We start from the raw sequence: 23,601 nt of genomic DNA, 5'->3' as shown, positions 1-23,601 counted from the left end.
GGCTAGCTCCCTTTGGTCTCGTGGCATCCCAAGGTTGGGTGAGGGGAGCTGTCGGCCCCTGCAGGAGGAATGTTTTATCACAGATATTGTTTAGAATTGCCATCTCATGATAATAAAAACCAGGCCAAGTCATTTTTATTTTTCAGTTCTCTGCAGACAGTATGCTCTCCTGTTGGACTGTCTTCATACACCCTTGGTACTCTGCGACTTCAAGCATCTTAACTAAAGAAACCATGCTTGCTCTAAAGTGACTACCTGTCAGTTGGGAGTAGGGGACACACACACACTCTTGGTTTTCCTTATCTTCTCCTTCCCTAAACACAGACAGCCAGCCTAGTTTGCCCCCCCTCTCCCCTCCCCCAGTAAGAACCTGCTTCTAAATCTCATTCAGTGTTTGCACATCTGACTTCTCATCCTCATCTGCAGTGGGCAGCTGGTGACCACTGTAAATAGAGGCAAGGCATGAACCTGCCGGATGCTGAGCCTTTTGCTCTCATGCTTTCCCCTGGACCTCCAGGCAGTCCTGAGAGGTGGAGAAGAGGAGGAGCCTTCCTGCCTGCCCTGACCACTGCACGCCTGGTCAAGGGCCACCACCTCTCGTTATTCAGAGCTGAAGGAGAGTGCTAGAGTTCCCCCGCCAGCCCCTGACCGTGGCTGCCTCAGAAGGGTCCTCGCGCCCCTGGCAAAGCCGCGAGGCGGTGGCAGGGCCCATCCGCCATACTTCAGGAACCATGCTGCTGTGAGGCGGGAGCTGTAGACAAGAGGCTTCATATGCCAGAACCCCTGTCTGTTTGCCCAGCACAGGCTCTTTGGCTTTCTGCTGCCTCCTCTATTCTACCCTTGGATGGAAAGAGTAAGGTTGTCTCCAAGATGTGCCGAGGCCAGACCGGTGGCAGTTCTGGTGGGTCCTCCTTTCCTGAAGACAGTCCACTGGTGGACCCATGTGTGCAGGGGGTTCTGTAGTATCACAGGGGATGTGTGTAATGCGAGGGTCAGCCTAGGCCCATCTGCCATGGCCTTCAGTCATTTATGGCTGGCTGAGCAGAAGCTTGTGGCTGTCACAAGTCATCAAGGCCGCCTGCCTATTGGACTCCCAGGGAGGCAGGGGAGGGCCTGACCGGGACCAGGCATGGGATACGTGTCTGCAGTATCGAGCTCCTCTTGGGAAGAGCCGACCTCCCCCTCCCAAATGGGTCTGGGCTTTTACCTGGATGGGGGTGGGGGGTCAGGAGAGGTTACTGGAATAGCGCCTGAAGCCATTTTTGAGAACCCTTGTCGCTGTGAAGGCTGAGAACTGCCCAGACTGGCCCCTGTCCTCGGTGGATAGTTGTCATATCCAGGCACAGCTGGGAATGGAGGGATCCTGATGTATTTGTGACAGGGGGGCTCCGGCCAGAATGCAGCTTCCATCCCTGAACAGAGACCCTCTCTCAACAGGAGCATTACATTAGGAAACATCTCTTGTCAGGCATCATCTGCCTGAGTCAGATGATGGGCAGTGTGTTGGGCTTAGTGCTGTGTTCCCAGTACGGCCTGTTCACACTCAAATAACATCACATGGTGTAAGGGTTGGAGGTATTGATTTTGGAGCTGGGGGTGGGGTATAAGATTCCTTTAGGCCAAAGCTTTGAATCTGCGGGGTGGTGTGTGACAGTGGTGCCAAGTACAGGGGACAAGCAGTAGATCTGCATTGGCCGACCACACAGCACCAGGAAGGATGGGAGGTGTATGGTGCAGAAGGGGAGGGAGCCTCACCCGTGGGCCCTCCATTCTGGAAGCCCTGTGAGTCTGCCCCTCAGAAAGCCTTGGACCCTGGCTCTGTCTGGAACCAAATGGAAAGCAGGTGCCTGGACATAGCAGCGAGTCATCTGCATGGCGCAGTTCATGCTGTTTGGTCTGGTTCCCTAGATGAGGTGTAGGCTGGTGCTCACAATAGGCTCTGACCAAGTATGCTTCTAAGACGGTAAGCCTGTTCCTGGAGCTAGAATTAGCTTGGGGTGTGAGGTCTGAAGTCTTCTTATTGAACACTATACAAGCCAGCCCCCCCCAAAAAAATATATATATATATACATGCCCTCCCTTTAGAGAACTTCTTACCATCCCAGCTTAGTTCCCCACTCCTACACACGCACACGCACACGCACACAGTCCTGGACACATTGCAGGCTATAGGGGAAGACCCCCAACTTCCCAGGCCACTTGGACTTGATCCCTAGCCCTGCCACTGGCTGGCCAGGCATTTAATCCCTGAGCTGGTTTCTCCATCTATGAAATGGGCCAGCACCGTGCTGCCTATCACATGGAAGGACTGCCAGGCTCACGTGCCAGTGGTAAGCGTGAAAAAAACTAGAAGCCATAACGTGCTGCCCAGATGGGGCCTGAGAGCCAAGCCCTGATAATGAGTGATTTGGGCTGTAATTAGCAGGGGCAGGTCCTAAGCCTGGGACTTCACGCCAGATCTGGCTGTTCGATGGCATTGTCGGCGTCCTGGCCCAGAGCTCCTTGGAGGAAACGAGGGAGCACTGGGGCTCTGGGAGCGTGTGCGTCTGGGTTCCCGTTCACTGCCTGGCTGTATCTGCTTGCTCTTTAGTCCTATCCTGTGTTCAGCCCTTATAAGTCCTGGATCTGCGGGCCATGTCGCCACATTCCATCCACCTCTCGTCAAGTGGCCTCGCTCAGAGGGACTTCTTTCCCTCGGGAGGGGTAGGAGCGACCTGCCAGTGCCAAGCTTAAGCGTGGAACCCAAGCAGAACCCAGCCCCCACCCTACCCCCTACACACACACACACACACACACACACACACACACACAAGAAAAATCCTGGCCACAAGATCTCCGCTTGGGAGGGTGTGACTGCTCTGAGCTTTCTGTTAGGCAACCCCAATATTGCTCCATCAGGGACCCCTCTCAAACCCTCAGGCTCAACTTGGCCAGGGCCTGGCTTCTGACTTCTGCTCTCCTACCCTCTCCTTCTCTAGCTCCTTCATCACCACTTCCTTTGTTTCCTTGTGGACAGAAGGAGCGTGTTCAAACTCTGAGCCAGTGGAGGACACCTGCTTCCCTGGTATCTTAGAAGGCGGAGTGTGAAGGACCTGAGGCTAGTCCACCCCTCTCCTTTGTTGCCCAGGCCGTGGGGAAGGCCTGACTGGCTGGGCTGGGACTCCAACCCAAGCTCCCTAACAGTTGGTTTGAGGCTCTTTTTCTTTTGTGTGCATGTCTGGTCAGCAGTTGTTTGCTGAGCCGGAGGCTGAACCTGAGTCCCCTGTCTTGGTTCTCAGTGGGGTCTCTTTCCCTTGGCGAAGCCAGAGCTGGGTGTGATGATGGCTAGTACAAGTTCAAAAAGGATCTTCACTGCCTTTATATCAGGAAAGCTGTAATCTGTATACAATGCAGGCTGCAGCCCATAAACCCCTGTGAACTGGCTGGCAGAGGCAGGGTGGCCTGGTTGAGGCTTCCTGGAGCTACAAGAGCCCAGCTGTCCTGTCCAAGGTGTTCGAAGGGCTTCCCACCCCCACCTCCCCTAGTGAATGGGGCACCAGGCTACACTCAGTGGCTGGGAGTTGGCCGTCTGGCAGTTTTCCCCTTGACCTCCCTCTCATTCACTCTGTTCGAATTAACCGTGGGATCATCCACTGGGACCCCCAGTCAGCCTTCTGTGAGGAGCTGTTTCTGCTCTCTTCACTCAGAAGCTGAAGGCCATCTACCTATTCCTGGGTGCCCACGGCTGACCCCACTGGGCTCTGAGTGGGTTGGTGGTGTGAAATCATCGTGTGCAGAAGACCTTCGACTCCTGAGCACCGGGGACACTGGGTCTGCTTCTGATGTGCTCGGTGACCGTGAGCAGCTCGCTGGACCCCAGGGCCTTGGTTTCCTCATCTAAAAATAAGGTTTCTTCCAGCTCAAATATTCAGCATTTCAGTTGCTGCTGAGGGCTGGGAGCTGGGGAAGGATGTGGGAGGGGCTTATGAGAGGCTTGTTTTTCCCTTTTTGGATTCCACCCCCTTCCCGAAGTGGTGTTTTCCATCCAGATGACACCGGGAGAGCTCCTCAGCAGCCAGTAGGCGGGGATTCAGAGCAAGCGCATTGCTTGAACGTTTTGATGGAGTGGACAGTTAGAACAGTTTTTCCTTCCCGGGCTGAATTCTAACTTTCAGAGGTGCTAAGGGATTGCTGCAAAGAATCAATGTTCAAATATCGTCTTTATTTCTTTGGTAGAATGTTTCTATTGCCGGAGTCGAGTTTCCCGAGTGTGTCTTTCCCTGAAGCCTAGCTGGTGGGACAGGGATTTGCCTAGAAGGCCGGAGTCTGTCTTCTAGAGGAGGGCGCTCCTGGTGGACCTGTGGCATTTATTTGGGAGTGGGATGGGGGAAGCGTGGGGAGTGACCCTGATGTTTTCCTGCCTCAGCATCCTTTGTGGAGAAAGGTGTGCCCTCCAGGCAGGTGGACCTGAAGTCCAGGCTGCTATCTTGGAGGGGTTACCAGGCCAAGGTAGGAAGAAGGCTGTGGTGCCCGTCAGAGTCAAAAGATAAGAGGGTCTCCTACCCAGGGGCATACCACTGGTTTCGAAAGCCGTGTCTAACCTTCCCATCTCTAATCAAAGCTGGAACTGGGGGAGCCTCTGGGCCACAATACCCTACTGCCGCCCTTCACTGGGACGTTGAGTGTTTAATGCCGAGTATGAAGGAGGTCTTTTGTGTCCAGAGGTTGGGACACGTTAGACTACTGAGCCCTCAGCATCAGGCATGTCCTTCCCCTTGCAGAGGAGGGCACACATCTGGTAAGAGCAGAGTGGCCAGACCCTTGCCTGGCCTCTCGCTGAGTGGGAGGGCTCTGAGGCCCCACTGACCCTGTACCCCAGTCCCGTTCCACACAGGGGCTTTCTGTGTAGAACACCCACCTCCTCCTGCTCCCCTGCCAGCCCCTTCCCTTAATTCCTGCAGGGTGCCCTGTGAGCTTGGCCCGAGACCTGAGCAGCCCCTGTCGAGGATGCCGGCCTGGCCTGGGGACACCTGAGTGACAGGTCTGCCCATCAGAGTGTGCAGAGGCCAGAGAGCTGTCCCCCTGGGCAGAGCAAAATAGATCGAAGTCCTGTCTGGAAGCTTTGCCCACAGAAGCTTGACTGTGCTGCGAGGCTGATGCCTTGGGTGTGTCATCACCTTGCTCCTGAAGGCTTTGGTTTCATTTCATTTTTATCTGAAGATCTTTAAACAGGTTTCAGTTTGTCTGATAGAAGAACACGACTGACACATAGACATGAATGAGTTTATCAGGGCTCCTTCTTCCTACTTCTCTTTTCCCTGCGAAACACTAAGCTGTGCCTCTGGGCTGGAGAGGGCTGCCGAGAGGAGAGGAAAACCTAGATGGTGACCTGCAGTCCCCTGCCTGTCACGAAGGAAAGGACTGGGCAGCCCGGGAGCCTGGGTCCTCTGTCTTGCTGGGCTTAGAAAGAGCAGTTGAGAGGCTCCTTATGGGAGGGGACATCCCCATCCCAGGGGCCTCAAGAACAAGGCTGTGGCCGAAACCGGTTTGGCTCAGTGGATAGAGCGTCGGCCTGCGGACTGAAAGGTCCCAGGCTTGATTCCGGTCAAGGGCATGTACCTGGGTTGCGGGCACATCCCCCATGGGGGGCGTGCAGGAGGCAGCTGATCGATGTTTCTCTCTCATCGATGTTTCTAACTCTCTAACTCTCTCCCTTCCTCTCTGTAAAAAATCAATAAAATATATTTTAAAAAAAAAAAAGAACAAGGCTGTGGATGGGGGACCACACTTTCCTGTGCCTCTCAGGTACTGCCCTTTTGCCCCTCCCTGAAGCACTGGGGGTGAGATTCAGGGACCACCGGTAGAGGAGGTGAGGAGTGGTCAAGAGGTGAACCCTTAGGGAACCCTTAGGCACCCCAGATCCAGCACCAGCTGGAGGGAAAGAGCCCAGGAACCCACAGCAGAGACCTACCAGCCCCAGGAAGTCTGCTAACCAGTGATAGCCTGTGGGCTTACCCAGGGGGCTGGACTCCCCTGCCCCCTCACTCCCAGCAACTTCAGAGGAAGATGGGCAGCAGGACTTGCAGAAGGAAAGAGCTGCCTCGGGAGCCCCCAAAGCCTTGCTGGACAGGTACCCAGATGTGCCAAAAGGCCAGTTGGCTCCCCTCAGTGGCCTGGTGCTGGCTGGGACCTCCAGCAAGGTTGAGTCTGCTCCCGACCTCCATGAGGGCCACACAGCCGTGCCTGCGATGTCCGGTGTCTCGGGACACCTCTCTGGCCAAGTTCTTGGTCCGTGTGAAATGTGGTGCCTCCAGTGGGTTCCGTCTGAGGGGCTGTTCCTCAGCAAGTTTCTCCTTTCACTGCCTTCTAAGGGTTCTCCATTTCTCCCCCGGCCCTCGCTCTACCCCGTCCCAAACATATCTCCTTGTGCTTAGGACATGGCTGTGGTCTGGCGCTGTCTGCTCATACCTGCCACTAAAGATGACCATTTTAAAATATATATATATATTTTTTTATTGATTTCAGAGAGAAAAGAAGAGGGAGAGAGAGAAACATCAATAATGAGAGGGAATCACTGATTGGCTGCCTTCTGCAGGCCCCCCACTGGGGATCGAGCCCACAACCCCAGGCATGTGCCCTGAGCGGAAATTGAGCCGTGACCTCCTGGTTTATAGATCGACTCTCAACCACTGAGCCACCCTGGCCAGGCGAAGATGGCCATTTGAAAAGGGCTGTGGTTGCTTTCCGTGTTTCAGGATGGAAAGGATATGATCCCTTGGGTTGTGTGGGCACTTCTGGAGAAGGGCAGAGGTCCAGAAGGAGAAGGGCCAGGTAAACGAGTGTGGTAACTTCTAGTACCTGGGATTGTGGGAACCGTCCCTTATGCTCCCCTCAAATACTGAAAACACTTTGTGTTGAATTCTTTTTTTTTTTTTAATATATTTTTATTGATTTCAGATAGGTGGGGAGAGGGATAGAGAGATAGAAACATCAATGATGAGAGAGAATCATTGATTGGCTGCCTCCTGCACGCCCCCAACTAGGGATCGAGCCCACAACCTGGGCATGTGCCCTTGACCGGAATTGAACCTGGGACCCTTCAGTCCTCAGTCCGACGCTCTATCCACTGAGCCAAACCAGTCAGGGCTGTGTTGAATTCTTTTTTTTTTTTTTTTTAATATATTTTATTGATTTTTTTACAGAGAGGAAGGGAGAGAGATAGAGAGTTAGAAACATCGATGAGAGAGAAACATCGATCAGCCGCCTCCTGCACATCCCCTACTGGGGATGTGCCCGCAACCCAGGTACATGCCCTTGACCGGAATCGAACCTGGGACCCTTCAGTCCGCAGGCCGACGCTCTATCCACTGAGCCAAACCGGTTTTGGCAGGGCTGTGTTGAATTCTTATAATAAATTTGTGGAATAGGCAGGACATGGGCTCTCTGGTTGGTCTTTTCATCTTGGCATCAACCAGCTGTTGGTGTCTGCACCCACCTTATGATGAACATTGGGCCCTGTGAGGCTGGCCCCAGCAAGTGGCATGGGAGTGGTCTCCAAGGCTGGCCTGGGACACGGGACTAGCCGACCAGGCCTTGGAGAAGTAACTGCGTGTCTCTGTTCCAGCCGTCCCTAAAGGATCCTGACTATGCAGTCACCTTGCTTTGTTACCTTCCTTTTCTGAGCCTCAGTTTCCTCATCTGTAAAATGAGGGTGTTGTAGTTCATCTCCATTGTGCCTTCACCTCAAATATTACCTCCCTGGGGAAGAGGAAAAGGAGCAGTGACCACCTACGATCGTCTTATCCATGTTGCCAGCTCACCCATGTTGCCAGCTCCAGCAGACCCGACCCCGCCTCCCTAGGCACTTATATGTAAAAGGCTTGGGGTACCTGATAGGTGAGGTGGATGTGCAGTTTGTTGAGCCTCCCAAGTGCCAGACACAGAGTGAGGCGAACTGTTGATCCTGGAGGTAGGTGGTATCCGTGTTGTGCAGATAAACAGCTTTGGAGGCAGGAGGCATCTTCCCCGAGCCAAGCCTTAAGCTGGGGTGCACACAGCGGCCTAACTGAAGCCTGTTGTGTTTGCCATTTATGGCATTACTCTGCCACGCTGGGCCACCCATCTCTCGGGCTGGGAGTTCCTTTGGAAGGACCGAGGCGCATGGAGACAGTGCAGGTGCTGAGGCCTGGCTCTGGGAACTTTGGAGGGTAGGAAAGTTTTGAGACGTGGCTCCCTTCTGTGGGGTTTTAGAGTCCAGGATGAACTCAGACGGGTGGAAACGATGTGAGGCAGGGGTTTCTGAGGGCCCCGTAGGACTTCAGAGGAAGGGAGGGGAAGTGAGGAAGTAGAGGGATGTGAGGGGTGGGTGCTCTTCAGTCAAGGAACTGGGGAGGGGTGGCCCGAGAGGCAGCACGGGCAGCTGCCTTTGGAGCGCACGGAGCTTGCCGGGGACCCGGAGGAGATGGGCTGTGGCAGGACCAGAGGGAGTTGAAGCCGAAAGGCAGAGGCGTGGGCTCTGGAACCTCTTCTGTCAGCGTGGGGCTGAGCTCATGCCCCCTCGACCTTGCTTCGCCAGTTTCTTCTTCTGCCTACTGCTCCGGCTTTGCTGTCATCCTAAACGAGTCCCCAAGGAAGGGCTTCCGAATGGATGTGTGGCAGTACTTTACCTACATGAGGCTAACAAGGCCACCCCCGTGCCACTCCGCCTGTCCCCACAGCCGGACGGATTGCTGGTGGCACCGAAAACGGAGTCAGGGTGCCTGGGTGAACTAAGCTGCATGAGGCCCTTTGGGCCTCAGTTTCCCTGTCTGCACAGAGGGTAGTCAGGGATCCCGGTGACTAAGATCAAGTAAGAACCTGAGGGAATAGTCAGGCCAGGTTTCCTATGACCTAACCTCCCAGACTTTGATATCCCAGCAAAGGGTCTGTGGCCTGGCAAACAGGGACCCGCCACTGCATCCGTAACTGCCTTGGTCTCCTTTTGTTTCTGAGAGGTGGCCAGGGACAGGACGGGAGCGATACTGTGGCCTTGTGAACACTTCAGAACCTAAATGATGGAAACCAGAAGAAAAAGGCTGGAAACGTCCGGCCCAGAGGGAAGGCTGGAAACCGGGATCTGAGCTGGGAAGGAGGGAAAGATCCCTCATCCTCCCTCCCCCACCCAGCAGGAAGCTTGGTGCTGAGAACTTGCTATTTAAGGGGGCCTCTGGGGAGGTCTGGCCAGAAAGGAGCCATTTGAGGAAGGGTTTAAAATTAGCCGGGGTGAAATGGGTGGCCCCTGGGGAGAACGGAGGCAGAGGTTTCTGTGGGGTGGCTCTGGTTCTGCATCTTTGACCCAAACCAAGCCCCCTCCATCCCAGAGAGGGGGAGAAGCAGGGCCCTGGCTGGGTGCTCAAGTCCTGGCACCCAGAAGCAAGGATCACCTCTACCTGCCCAGACGGGTCCCGGGTCTGCTGCCTTTAAAGAAAAGCTGGCAACCCGAGCAGGTCACTCTCCTTGGGTTACAGGGAGGTTAAAGGCCCTCCACCAAAGGGCAGCGTATGCAGGAGGGTGCCCTCTGGAGCCCACCCGGGAGCCTCGGCTGTCCAGTTCCTCCCAGGTGCTTCTGGGAGCAGGGCCGCACTGGAGCACTGTGTGGACGGGGACACAGCTGCCGGCTGTGACGTGTACAGAGCCTCCCCCCGGGCCTGGGAGCAGAGGATATCTGGTTAGGGAAAGGCATGACTGAAAGGAACAACGTGCTCTAAATGGCAAGGGTATGCTTCTTGGCAAAAAACTCATGTGAGTGAAGAAACGTGTCCTTACCCATTTGTTATCAGGCACGGGCTGGGGCTGGTGACACTGGCTACCAGCAGCTGTCCATGCTGGTTTCCGTAGTCACTCCTGGCTCTGTTGTTGAGGATGTGCATGTGTGTGTGTGTGTGTGTGTGTGTGTGTTGGGTGTAACTTTGCCTGGCTGCCCCAGGTTCCTGTTCAATCCATTGTCTATAACAAGGCTGTTGGCTGGGTCCCACAGTCTATCATGCTGTTCAGGAAGTTGGGTTTGGCTGGAGTCACAGGATAGAAATCTGGTGTCTAGACCTGGCTTCACCACCAACTTGTCACCATGGTGAGGGCAAGCCTTGTAACTCACAGCATCATCTGCCTCATTTGAAGCTGGCAAGATCCTACTCATTCTTCAAAACCCAGCATAATTGTTCCATCCCTGACTCCTAACCCCGGTCTCTGATTCAGTAAACAGTTAGTACCAGCACCATAGTAGGAGCTGGACATAGAGGCGAGAAAACAACACATTCCTGCCATTGAAGAGCTTACATCTAGCATCAGGAGCAGTGCCCAGGGTGTGGATGTGACAGTGGTGGGCCCTCTGTTGAAGTCATCCCAGGGTGTAGCATAGGACTTATGTTCCATTTACATCCTTGCCTCTCCCCTGGACCAAACGGAACCTCTCAACCTGGGTCTATGGGTATCTGCTACAAAATATATACATTTTAACTTGTGCATTTGTGGGGGGTGAGAGGGGGCGGTAAGATACATAGTTTGCTCAGGAGGTCAGAGGGGCCCTTGATCTGAAAAGGGATCCGTGATCTGTGTGCTTATTAAATAGGGCATTCTCTTCTTGCAGCTGTTTGATAGCAGACAGTCTTGCACAGAGGTGCTCAGCAGGTGCTTGTTGAGTGACACCTGCAGGATGAACCTAGAGAAAGGAAAGTGTACAGGAAGGGCTTTTGAAAAGTTAAATGCTTGTGCCCTGGCTGGTTGCTCAATGGTTAGAGCATCTGCTCACACACTGAAGGGTCTCAGCTTTGATTCCTGGTCAAGGGCACATACCTGATTGTAGGTATGATACCTGGCCCCAGTCAGGGTATCACACCTCTCCCACTCACACATCTCTATCTCTCCATTTCCTTCTCTCCCTCTCTTCCCCTACTCCCTTCCACTCTTTCCAAAAATTAGCCCTAGCCATTTAGCTCAGTGGATAGAGCATAGGCCTATGGACTGAAGGGTTCCAGGTTCGATTCCAGTCAAGGGGACATGCCTGGGTTGCAGGCTCGATCCCCAGTGGGGGGTATGCAGAAGGCAGCCAATCAATGTTTCTCTCTCATCATTGATATTTCTCTCTCTTCCTCTTCTTTCCTCTCTGAAATCAATAAAAATATATTTAAAAGTAAATAAATAAATAAAAATCTAAAAATCAGTGGGAAAAATATTCTTGGGTGAGGATTAACAACAATAACAAAAAGTTAAATGCTAGGAACCTCTGAGTATTCATTTGTCTCAGGAAATACCAAATTGCTCCCTAAACTCTGGGAAGATTCTAGTTCCTTCTAGAAGGAAGGGCCATCATTCCTGTCCTTCTGTCTCCAGGTCCGGACACTGTTCGTCAGTGGCCTCCCTGTGGACATTAAACCCAGAGAACTCTACCTGCTCTTCAGGCCGTTCAAGGTGAGTCTGGGCCCAGCCACCCACGGGCAGAGGCTAAGATAGAGGCGAAGCGTCAGGAATGAATCGCTGGCCTGGGCAGAGTATCAGAAACTGTGATCACAGACCTGTCAGTTCACATGTTGCTTTCTGCTGATCACTTAGCCCTTCCCAGCCTCTGCTTCCTCATCTGTAAAGTGGGGACATGGAGAATCTCCATAGGTTTTGCTGTAGAAGTAATCTTTGAGACTCAGTGTAGCCTTTTCAATTTGCAGAGGAGAAAACCTAACGAGGTAAGATCTGTGCGTCTGGATTACAAGCTAGTGGGGCAGATGGGAATTTATGCGTGAAGCGATGGCTCCTACCACCGATGCCCACCATGTGCTACTCCGTGTGGTGCAGGATGCAGAATGGAGGGCGCCCAACAGTGGTGGAGGGCGGAGTGGGGGGCTGGGACAGCACAGCAGTGGCTCTGACCTTCCCTGTTAATGACTGCCTCTCTCTGCAGGGGTACGAAGGGTCCCTGATCAAGCTCACCTCGAGACAGGTAATTTCTCTGCAGGGTTTTTCTTCCTCCCAGCCCATCCCAACTGCTGAGCTTGGGATGAAGTCTGTGCCTTTTATTCAGTCGTGAGGGAGCTGAGACCTGCTCCCTGTTCCTGTTTCTGTCCTGGGCTGGTGAAACAGTGGCCTCCACAGACCCCCTCTTCTTACCAGTCAGCTCCTGGTCCTCCCTCTCTGACTCCTGGCTCGAGGCTGAGGGCCACTTGGGGTCTGGACCGAACCTTGGCAAAATGAAGTTGGAGAAGTTTCAACCTCTTCCCCTTGATCGAATCTAGAACTTCCTCAGGCACTTGATATATTGGAGTCCCCTTCCTGGGAAAACATCAGAACTTACTCGTTTTTTTTTAATTTCAGAGGGTAAGGGAGAGGGAGAGAGAGAGAGAAACATCAGTGATGAGAGAGGATCAATGATCGGCTGCCTCCTGCACGCCTTACACTGGGGATCGAACCCACAACCTGAACATGTGCCCTGACAGGAAATCGAACTGTGACCTCCTGTTTTTAGGTCAACATTTCCCACAATGTGGTACCTGGGTTGGAGACTTTTGGTGCAGAGTCTTCTATCGTTCCAACTGAGCTTAGGGTGGAAATAGGCAAGAGTTGCTTTTTATTATTTTGGGTTTTTTGTTTTGTTTTGCTTTTGCGGGGCAGATGGGATGTTGGGAGAGATACAAGGGTGTTCTCTCTTTTTCCTCCTAGCCTGTTGGTTTTGTGATCTTTGACAGCCGGGCAGGAGCAGAAGCAGCCAAGAATGCATTGAATGTGAGTAGATGGCGAACAGGTCTTTCTCTGACCCACAGTCCCCTAGGCATGGGGTGTCCTTGTTCTGTCTTCTGCAAACCTTCCCCCAGTCCACGCCCAAAGAGAGGGCCCACAGACCTTATTTCCCAGCCGCCCTGGGGCAGAGTCCTTGGCTGTGCCGTCACTACTCACAAGGCTGGAGCAGCATGTCCTCTGTCGTGGCCCCATGTGGGCAAGTCTTTCGGGCAAGATCATTTCTGGGGCCCTTCTGTGCCCACTGCAGTGGACAGTCTGGGTTCTATGGAGTAAAGTCTTTCCCTTCCTTTCCTTCCGATATAGGGTATTCGCTTTGATCCTGAGAACCCGCAGACCCTGAGGCTAGAGTTTGCCAAAGCCAATACCAAGATGGCCAAGAACAAGCTAATGGCTACACCAAATCCCACCAGCGCTCACCCCGCCCTCGGAGCACACTTCATCGCTCGGGACCCCTGTGAGTGGCGCCCAGCTGCAGCCTGCTGCCTGCACTAAGCCTGGGCTCGGGGCCCCCATGGGGTTTATACAGAGAGCAGGCATGGAGATTCTCGCTGGGGGACTGTCCGCCTGCATGCCCCCTTTTCCAGGAGGCTGTTTGCATCCACAGCCACCTCCGTATGGGTTCCATGCTTCCGTCCTCCCTGCAGCCTTTGTTGGGCCTCGGACAGGCTGAGCCGTCAGACTTCCCTGAAGCCTTCTCTGGTTTCTCTTGGTTGAGATGGGCGGAGGCCCATCTGAGAGCTTCTCAAAGCAGACAAGATGCTCTCCCTGCCAGGCCAAGTTACCATGGCTTCTTTCTCTGGTCTTGAGGGGTATCTGACCTGACGGGAGCTTCTGCTTCAACCGTAGTGCTGAGTCCCCTTGTCTGCTTGGCATGAGGTGGCAGAGGGGAGTGTTCTGACGATGGGGGCTATTGTCTCCCTTTGTAGATGACCTGATGGGGACTGCTCTGATCCCCACGTCCCCAGAGGCCTGGGCCCCCTACCCTCTGTACACCACAGAGCTGACCCCGGCTATCTCACACACTGCGTTCACCTACCCAGCTGCCACTGCTGCTGCCGCCGCCGCCCTGCATGCTCAGGTAAGCTCTCCCCCGGGGGAGAAGCAGGACGGGAGAGAGTGAAGGCTCTGAGTGGCCAGATTTTGTACCTACCTGGCCTCTGGACCACGCATGTCTCTTGGGCTCTGACAGAGGGTAGGGGGAGAGGACAAGCCGTGAGGCCACATTGAAGATTCGGGGCAGAGTCCTGAGGACCCAGCTGTGGCTCCACCACCCGCGGCCGGGCACTGCACTCTGTCTACGGTGCTGAACCACGATTCAAATCCCCGCCCAAGTGTGGTCTCCGGAACCCGCTGCCTGCCTCTGCCTCCCCTGTCTTTATGGACTTGAGAAAGCTCTTAGAGATGGCTGTGCCTTGGTTTTTCTAGTTATCTGGGAAAGGAGAGTACTATTGTGTGCCTCAGGGTTGTTGTGAGAATTAAATGTCAGTACATGAGAGGTGCTAGAACTGTACGTGGGACAAACGTCCCGAGTGCTCAGAGAGGGTTCCTGTTTCCATGGAGCCTGGATGCTCTCCCTCCCAAGCCTGCGCTGGGGCAGGAGAGAGGGCGCGAGCACGTCCAGGAGAGGCCGGGAGGGTAGAGCTGGCCGGGAGGGCTCTCTGCTCAGTGAGGGCCGGGCTAGATGCTAGAGAGGCAGATGGGGGGGTCAGCTACCAGCCCATTCCTGTGAGGCAGCAGCAGGAATGCCAGCTGTGTGGATGGCACTGCCAGGTGGCACAGGAGGGCGGGGGAGCAGCAGCGAGCCCACCTCGGCCTCCCATCAGTGGGAAGGGTGACCTAGCCGGGGCGTGCTGTGCTGTTGAGCAGGCGTGAGCAGAGGCTGCAGACTTGCAAGGGCAGCAGAAGGGGATGAGGAGGAAAAGGAAGTGAGAAGCTAGGAAGGCGGAGTTCACAGGAACTGGAAGCTGCAGTGGGAGGAGTCGGTGCGCTCGCCAAGGGCTAAGTTCCTGGTCATCTCCGTCCTCTGGGTTGCCCAGTTCCAGGGTGGAAGGTTCAGGTTCTGGGGCTAGCACCCCAGCAAACCCAGCAGGGGCACGCTCCCTGGCCACAGCAACTTTAGATTGTACCGAGGGCAGAAGTGAGGGCAAACTGTGGGTGCTGTTCCCCAGCTGCACAGCACAGACAGCTGGAAAACTGGTTGGGGTAGGAAGGTGGTAAAGATCTGCCCTAGCGGGAGATGTTTGGGTGTTTACCAGGCTCTGTGGTGGGCATAGAGTAGTTAGCAGGGCACGCTGTCCGTCGTCTCTGACCTGGCGCAGTGTGGAAGGCGGGCAGTTGCATGGTATTCCGGCCACGTGGGGAGTTTAACTGTTGGGGTCCTCACCTCTGATCCCCACTTTGCACCAGTTAGTGACCTGGTCTTCAGCAGGTGGCTTCACCTCTGGGCCTCCGTGTCTTCCTCTGTACAGTGAGAGGGTTAGGCCAGATGGGGTGCGAGGTCTGCTCTGAGATGCTAGGCTGTGACAGTGACCAAGCAGAGGTTGGGAGCCAGGGACAGGAGAGGCACCTCTGCCCTTCTGGGGTGGCCCCCTGGCGGGCTGGGAGTGCTATGCCACTACCTGCTCCGAGGGTTTTGTGCCCTCCTGTTATCTTCCTTTCCAGCTTGCTCCCACCCTCCCTACACCTTGTGGTTGTCCAACTCTAATCCAGCTGCCTCGTCCAAATCCTGGCTCTCTCTTTTAACACCTGTGTGACCTTGGGCAAGTTACTTAACCTCTCTGTGTCCCAGTTTCTTTTTGGAATGGTGATAATCATACCTACTTTATACGGCTATACAGAGGGAAGACTGTAGAAGTACCAGGTATCATGGCTGGTATTTAATATCATCGTTGTCCAGTTTCCTCACCTGGGTCCTCTCTGAGGCTGGAGGCCTCATTATGCCTGAGTTCCTGTCTCCTGGCTTCCCAGGGAAGGGTTTGAAGGCTGCCTCAAAGGGTAGTGGCATTTTGGGGGAAGGAGACTAACAAGAGGTTGGTCCAGGCAGTAACTAATTCTCTGGAAAGCCACGTTCTCAATAGTAAAACGTTGTTAGGACCAAATGCAGTAATAAGCATGACAGCATTTTCCAAGTAGTAGCATTTTTTCTTTTCATTTCCAGAGCCCTCTCCCCGCCCCTTCAGTAGGGCTTCCCCTTGAAGTGGAGGTTGAAAATGCCTAAATAGCCCTGGCTGGTTTTGGTTCAGTGGAGAGAGCATCGACCTGCGGACTGAAGGGTCCAGGATTCGATTCTGGTCCAGAGCACATGCCCGGGGTTGTGGGCTCTATCCCCAGTAGGGGGCATGCAGGAGGCAACCAATCAATGATTCTCATCATTGAAAGGAACTGTGAGCTGCGAGGCTTCGGTGGGCACAGGGGTGGGTCTCGGCCCATCCTTTGCACCCCTGCCTGGCCCCTCCCTCTGTGGACCCCGATCCCCTATCTGCCAGCAGCCTCATGATTGGGGCCAGCGCCAGCATCGGGTGTGAGTGGCAGCTGCTGCCCCGATCACCCCTCAGGAGCAGAGGGAGGTGGAGAAGCCCTCAGGGGTGATCAGGGCTGGTAGCGGGTGTGAGCGCGGCTGGCGCAGGCAGTGGGTGCAGTGGCGGCTCGGGTGCCAGCAGCGGGTGCGAGCAGGGCCATCACCGACAGTAGGTTCGAGAGGCAGCTGCCGGCCCCGATCGCCCTTCAGGAGCAGGGGGAGGTGGAGAAGCCCAGCAGGACCTCAGTGTGTGGAAGCAGAGAATTTTCAGTAACTACCAGAGGCTCACCCTGATGACAGCGACTGGCGCCCCGCCTTGTTCCACGCTCTGCTGCCTGCTGCTGCCCGCCATGTTCCCCGCGCACCCCCAGGTGGTCAGCACACATCACAGCAACTGGTTTGGTTGTTTCACCGTTTGGTCTATTTGCATATTAGCCTTTTATTATATAGGATATCTTATATATATATATATATAAAAGGCTAATATACTAAGTGTCTGACCGTCCGACCGATCACTATGATGCACACTGACCAACGGGGCAGACGCCCAACACAGGAGCTGCCAAGTATCTGGCAGGGGCGGTTCTTGGGTGACGCACCCCGAAACCAGAGAGGATGGAGCAGGATGGAGCCTGATTCCTCCTGGGGCCGTGCAGTTCCACCTTCGGCCATGGGTTATGTTGTTGCTGGCTACTGTGGGCCCTGAGTCTGGTTTACTGCACACTTGGATTTGCATTCCACACCCTGTACAACAGCAACTTTGCAGAGTGCCCTCTCACACTCTGGGACCCCTCGGGGGATGTCGGAGAGCCAGTTTCAGCCCGATCCCCGCAGGCCAGGCCGAGGGACCCCACCTGCTGGAGGAACCCTGCTCACTCCGCAGATGCCGGGGAGGGACCGCGGGAGGTTGGCTTCAGGGCATGTCTGGCCCGTCTCACCCAGGCCCGCCCTGCCGGCCACCTTCTAATTAATTTCCTTTCAATGTGCACGAATCTGTGCACCAGGTCACTAGCCCTATATTCCTATGTAATAAAAGGCTAATATGCAAATTGTCCCCTCAGCCAGGAGTTTGACCAGGGGGTGGGGCCAGTCGGCCCACTGCCCGCGGCCCCTCCCCTGGCCAGCCCCACCCCCGATCGGGGGCAGGGCCAACTGGCCAACCTCCTGCAACCTCTGCCCCCGGCCAGCACGATCGGCCCCAATCAGAGCAGGCCGGCTGGACCCCACCCATGCACAAATTTGTGCACCAGGCCTCTGGTGTATATATAAAAGCCTAAGTGACCGTCCAACTGGTAGCTATGATGCACACTGACCACCAGGGGGCAGATGCTCAATGCAGGAGCTGCCGAGCTGCAGTGACTTGGCAGCTGCGGTTCTTGGGTGATGCACCCTGAAACCAGAGAGGAGGGAGCCCGATTCCGGGGTGAATCACCCAAGAACCACCCTCTCGCAATCCAGGACGCCTTGGGGGATGTTGGAGAGCCGGTTTCAGCCCAAACCCCACCGGTGCACGGGGCCTCTAGTATATATATATATATTTAAAAAGAGAACGCCTAAATAAAGGGGTGGACAGTGTTGATCTGAAGAGAATTATTCTGAACCCAGGGGACCAACAAAACTGAGTTTTTCTATGCCTGGGGGCAAGGAGGTGGCAGCTCAGAGACAAGAGGGGATGAAAAGCAGTTCTTCCTTTACCCAGATGGGCACACCCCAAATGCATGCCCTTTGCCAGTAGCTCAGCCAGAGTCCCAGGGACCAGACCTGCAGAGAGGTGCTGGGAGATGGTTCATCTCCCTCTGTCTTGGCACAAGGCCATCTTGCTCAACCTTCTGAGCCTCTTGATAGAATCTTCTCCTTCAAGAGGGTGAGGCATGCAGGAGGTGTGGATGGCAGAGGTCCGCTGGGGTCTGGTACATAAAGACAGTAGCCTAAACGCAGGGGTTCTCCATGTCCCTTGTGTCCCAGAGTCCTCCCAGACTGGACTTTGCCTTTTTTTATTTCACCTGAGGAAATGGGGGTCTCTCACTGCGGCTCCCCATCCTTAGACTGGCACAGCCACTTACCGACAACCTTAAGGTTGCATGAGCTTCCTTGCCTCTGTTTTCTTATCTGTATAATGGGATGGTGATAGCATCAGCTTCAGAGGGTGTTTATGAGGATTAAATGAACCCAGTACCTGAAAACTACTTAGAGCAGCACTTGGCACAGGCTAAGCGTTTCATAAGCATTAGCTATTAGAGCTCTGCATTTATTGGGGTGGTGGGGAGGGGGGCGGGAGGAGAGGCAGGGTTTTGTTTTGTTTTCCCTTTGGCCTATCATCCTGCTCCTAGAAAATCGCTACCTTTGGTCCTTAGACTTGGTAGGTAGTTGGGCGCGAGTGTATATGTAAAGCCACGGATAGGAATCTTTTACAAAAATTACTGTAGACACACTTAATCATTTTAAAACTTAATTATGAGGACATTTTTCTTTTTCTTTTTTTAAAATATATTTTATTGATTTCTTACAGAGAGGAAGGGAGAGGGATAGAGAATTAGAAACATCGATGAGAGAGAAACATCGATCAGCTGCCTCCTGCACACTCCCTACTGAGGATGTGCCCACAACCAAGGTACATGCCCTTGACCGGAATCGAACCTGGGACCCTTGAGTCCGCAGGCCGATGCTCTATCCATTGAGCCAAACCGGTCAGGGCGAGGACATTTTTCCACATCAGTCAATGGAGATCTACATTCTAGATGCCCTGCCAGCACACCACTGGGTGTGGGTGGTAAGCAGGTGTGTACACGATGCTTTGCTGCTGGTAGGCTGTGTGGCAGTGGGCGCTCTGTTCATGCCTCTCTGGGCACCTGTCCTGTGGTTTCCTTGTCATAACTTCCTGGGGCTGTTACAGGGTCAACGTGTAGACTGGCCAGTCTGGGGTCAGTAAGAATTGACCTTCGGGTGAGTGAGGCCCCGTATTTGCTGGCTGTTTCTATTTCTTCTGTGGCTTCTCTCCTTTGCCTCTTCCCTTCTGGGTACATCTTCTCAGTCAGTCCCGGGTGAGAGGGAACTGAGTTCCTGCCCCCCTTTTGTTTTGCTGCTGGTCCTCTTGGGACCTGGTTCATTGTAGATACCATGGGCCTGTCCGTGTGGGTATCTCAGGACCCCAAGTCCCCTCTGATCACCTAGAGGCCCTGAGAAGGGACCAGCCGCTCACTCCCTGAGGTGCTGGCCCTGGGGGGGCGGAGAGGGGGTCTTATTCTGAGCTGAGACAGGAAGGGACTGTGCTTTAGAGATTTGTGTTTTTTTACTCCTCATCTGATAATATGTTTATTGATTTTAGAGAGAGAGGAAGGGGAAGAAGAGAGAGAGAGAGAGAAAGAAAGAGAGAGAGAAAGAGAGAGAGGAACATCAATCAGTTGTCCCACCCGGGGATCAAATACGCAACCTAGGTCTGTGCCCTGACCAGGAATTGAGCCTGTAACCTTTTGGTGTACAGGGCAGTGTTCCAACCAACTGAGCCACCGGCCAGGGCTGGACCGTGCTTCCCTAGAGGACCCGGCCCACCGGCCCACGCTATGTGTCTGAGGGAAGCGGAAATGCAGCCACTTGAGAACATTCTGTGCACTTCAGGGGAATGGCCTTCTGGAGCTCAGAAATGGGGTCTTTCCTCTACTTCCTCCCCAAGAAGGCGCTGACTCATCTCAGGCCAGGGGGAAAGTGCTGCTTCAGAGGCAGGAATTCCAGCACTTGTGGAGAGTGTGGGGCCGGATGAGGCGGGCTCTGAGGGAGTCTGACGCAGCTGCAGGAGGCCTCGGCTTCCCCAGTGGTGCAGAGGGCGAGGGGGAGGCCTCCAGAGTCCCTCCCACTCCCATCCGATGTCCTCCCCGCCCCCAGCCCTGCAGGACACCCAGCTCCAGGCACTTCCTTGCTGGGGGCTGCTCCGGGGTCAGGAGAGTTCCCTGAGCTGGGCCACAGGCTCCTCGCCCTCCTTGTGGCCTGGGCTCTGGTGTCCAGCGGGCCTCCTGCTGAGAGGGCATCCGTGGCTCCGCAAAGGGGAGGAGAGGCTTCCTCCCACTCACTGTCAGCTGGGAAGGCAGGGAACCGCTTCCAGATGTTCAGAAGGCAGGAAAGAAGGTCCCGGCCTCTGCCTGGACAGCTCAAAGGCGAGAAGCGCCTCCTGACCTTGCTGTTGGTGCGGGGCTGACTCAACGCAGTTCTCGCAGCCTGGGGTCGGCTGTGCCCTGGTGACGGCAGTGCCGCGCAGGCTTGGAGCCCAGAGAGGAGCCTGGCATTGGTCAGGCGACTAAGACTTTGCCCTGCTGTATGCTATATGCCAAGCATCCTGGCATCGTAGGGTGGCCAGCCCCTGATGTCCTGCTGTGTGCTGGTGATCAGAGTCCTGCGCTGTACAGACAGCACCTGGCATTGGAGAGGGCACAGGAGCAAGTTCTCAGGAAGCTTCCTGCAGCCCCAAGTGGCCTGGAGGGTCCCAGGGGCCCGGTGGGTAACTGGTCTGACTGGTGCAGCTGCAGGGACTTGTCCATGAGCCCAGCTGCTCCTGTCTCTGCGTCGGCCCCTGTGCCATCCCTTCCTTTCCCTAGGGGACCCTGGGCTCCATCTGGGTAATCTCCCCCCTCCCCCAGGCAGCCCTGGGCCAGGCTGGGGCAGACGTGCTGCCTGTAACTGGGGCAGGTGTCGGGGGCAGGTGGCCTTCCCTGCAGTGTTGGCTTGGCCCCTAAGACAGCTTACCATCCAGACGACCAGCCCATGGGGAAGGGGGTGCATATCATTTCCAGACCCATCTCTGGGGGTCCTGCTTCGGAGCTACTGTGCTGTGGGGCCCTCTGCAAAGTGCCAGGGTTTCCGTAGCTGCCACTCGAGGGTTTAGCTGGCAGGTTACAAACCTCGAGACTCAGGAGGGTGATGACAGAGGGACGGAGAGGTGGAGATGGGGAGGATGTAGCAGTGGGTCTCGCCCACGGCTTCCTTACAGGTCACACAAGGCCCGGAGGCCACACCAGCTTTGCTTTCTCGTGTGGAGTCCTCGCATTCTGTCTCCCTGATGCTCATGACTGCCTGTGACAGTCATCTCTAGCCGACAGCTGGGTGAGGACACTGAGATTCAAAGATGTTGAGCAAAACTGTATTGTGGTTTAGTCTCCTGTTAGGAATTCTGCCCCCTCCCAGGAAAGGGCGAAGGGCAGACTGTTAGCACCTGGGCCCCCTGCCGCCAAGACTCCACCTGGCCCATCCTGGCCCGTCCCGCCCGGTCTAGTGGAGTGTCAGTCACCGTAACCATTCTCTCATTTGGCCTTCACCCTGCAGAGGAGGCAGGTCAGGGCCCTCTCCCATTTTCAGGATGAAGACACTGAGGCCTAGAGGTGAGTACCTGGCCCGACACCTGCCAGTGGTGACAGAACCAGGACTCTGACGGCACAGAAGGCCGCGCTTACGGGGCTCCCCATCCGGGGAAGGGGCTGCAGGGCTAGCTGCTGATGTCGGCTTCTCTTGCAGGTGCGCTGGTATCCTTCCTCTGATACCACCCAGCAAGGATGGAAGTACCGTCAGTTCTGTTAGTTTCTCAGTAAGTGCCGGCCCAGAGGTCCGGGATGCATGGCCCAGACCCGGCTTCCCGCAGGGCCCTGTCTCCCCTCACTGAATCCGAGAGCCAGGTGATGCAAGGCCTTCACCTGTGCACCGGGCACTCTGGCTGGTTCTCCCCCTTCTCCTCCCACCCTGTCACCCGCCCCATCTGTCCTGCAGACTTGGCCCAGTGGGAAGGCCTGGGTTCAGCTCCAGTCCCGCACCTCTGCTCACGGCCCCCTCTCTCCCCTCCCTCCAGGTCTTGTTACCACAGCTTGACGCTCCCGCCCCCCGCTGGGGAGGAAGCTGCCGCCTGCCCGCAGCTTCCACTGTCCCCAGGCGGCCTGTGGAGAGCTGCTGCTTTCCTCCAAAGACTGTGAATTTTAAGCCTGACTCAGTGGACTGCTTCCTGTTCCCTTCTCTCCTCTCCCTCAGCCCTGTCCTGCCCAGAGCCCTTCTCCAAGGCCTCAGGGGAGGATTCTGGGACACCCAGACCCGGTTCCGAGGCCGCCCTGGGACCGAGCGAGGCCCGACCTCCCGCCCAAACTTGCTTTTGTAGCTTCACCTCAGAGGAACAAGGCGTTTGGTTTTGCATGTTTTCTGGCATGAATTAAGACACTTACACTTGTGTATATGTGAGTGTACAGTTTGTTCTCACACTGTGTCACCATAGCAACAGGTCCTGGCCTTTAATGGTTCATCATTCCTGGTCCCTCTCTCCACACCCCTCCCCTACACCCACCCTGCTTCAGTGAGGCCGCGCCCTGCCGCCAGTTCCACTGCCCCACACTTCCCGGCTGAACAGCAACGACCACCCGACGGAGTGTTTCCTTTTTCGTTTCAAATCGGGGTCCTCCGCTCCCTCCTCAGATGGGCCAGCAGCTGTTCAGAGCATCCCTTCTCTGCCCATTTTGCTCACCTCTCCACAGCGCACCCCACCCCTGCCACTGCTCCTCATTCTTTCCAAACTACGAAACCAACCAAAAAGTGAAAGTATTTTTGTACCCTGTGTAACAAAATATTTATGCATCATAAAGGATTTTTCATGTGTGTGTGCAATTAATTATTGAAGAGACCTTGTTCGCCCTGTCAGATAAGTTTAATGTTTAGTTTGAGGCATGAAGAAGAAAGGGTTTCCATTCTCCAGCCATGAGCCTTCGTGCCAGGCGTTAGTTTAAGAAAAATGAAGGGAGAATTGTGCAATTTTTTTGTTTTGTGAGCACATCAGTGCTTTGCCTTTGGCCGCAGCTGTGGCTGTCTTGCCATTTTCAGACTTAGGAGACGAGGTGGCTGTTGTAATTGCTGATCCTGTGAGAATGTGAAACTGGATGATATATGAAATGCAAAATAAAAAAATCATCCGAAGTCACTGCTCTCTGGCCTTTGCTTCCGCGGGATGTAGACTGCTGTTGGGAGGGCATAACAAGAGGACAGAGGCTGAGAGTTCAGGGGGAGGAAGTGACGTGGGTCCTGGCCTGAGAGCTCTCTGGCCCCTCCCTCCTTCCCTCTTTTGTAACTGAAGTCTGGAGGGGAAGTGACTTGCCCAGGGCCATACATGGGATTGGGGGTGGGGCTGTCAGCTTACCTGTGTTTAAATTTTTTTAAAAAAATATGTTTTTAGTGATTTTAGAGAGAGAGGAAGGGAGAAGAAGGGAGATAGAAACATCTATGAGAGAGGAACATCATCCATTGGCTGCTTCCTGCACACCCCTTACTGGGGATGGAGCCTGCAACCCGGCATGTGCCCCAACTGGGAATTGAACCGGCGGGCGACC

The 23,601-nt window shown here is 54.8% G+C and overlaps 1 protein-coding gene across 1 annotated transcript in view; it reads left to right on the top strand.

Moving 5' to 3' along the window:
- RBPMS2 (RNA binding protein, mRNA processing factor 2) overlaps nt 1–23,191 on the top strand; it is a 28,313-nt gene extending 5,122 nt beyond the window's left edge. The window contains exons 2-8 of the mRNA XM_036304526.1: nt 11,347–11,424; nt 11,909–11,947; nt 12,664–12,726; nt 13,045–13,195; nt 13,668–13,819; nt 21,758–21,827; nt 22,086–23,191. Coding sequence (XP_036160419.1) covers nt 11,347–11,424; nt 11,909–11,947; nt 12,664–12,726; nt 13,045–13,195; nt 13,668–13,819; nt 21,758–21,820 — 546 coding nt within the window. The 3' untranslated portion in view covers nt 21,821–21,827; nt 22,086–23,191. The remainder of the gene's footprint in view (nt 1–11,346; nt 11,425–11,908; nt 11,948–12,663; nt 12,727–13,044; nt 13,196–13,667; nt 13,820–21,757; nt 21,828–22,085) is intronic.
- Nucleotides 23,192–23,601: the final 410 nt, after the last annotated feature.

The sequence above is a fragment of the Myotis myotis genome, unplaced genomic scaffold (assembly GCF_014108235.1).
Source record: "Myotis myotis isolate mMyoMyo1 unplaced genomic scaffold, mMyoMyo1.p scaffold_m19_p_1, whole genome shotgun sequence".
Classification (NCBI taxonomy): domain Eukaryota; kingdom Metazoa; phylum Chordata; class Mammalia; order Chiroptera; family Vespertilionidae; genus Myotis; species Myotis myotis.
This window is presented reverse-complemented; position numbering and strand designations above follow the sequence as displayed.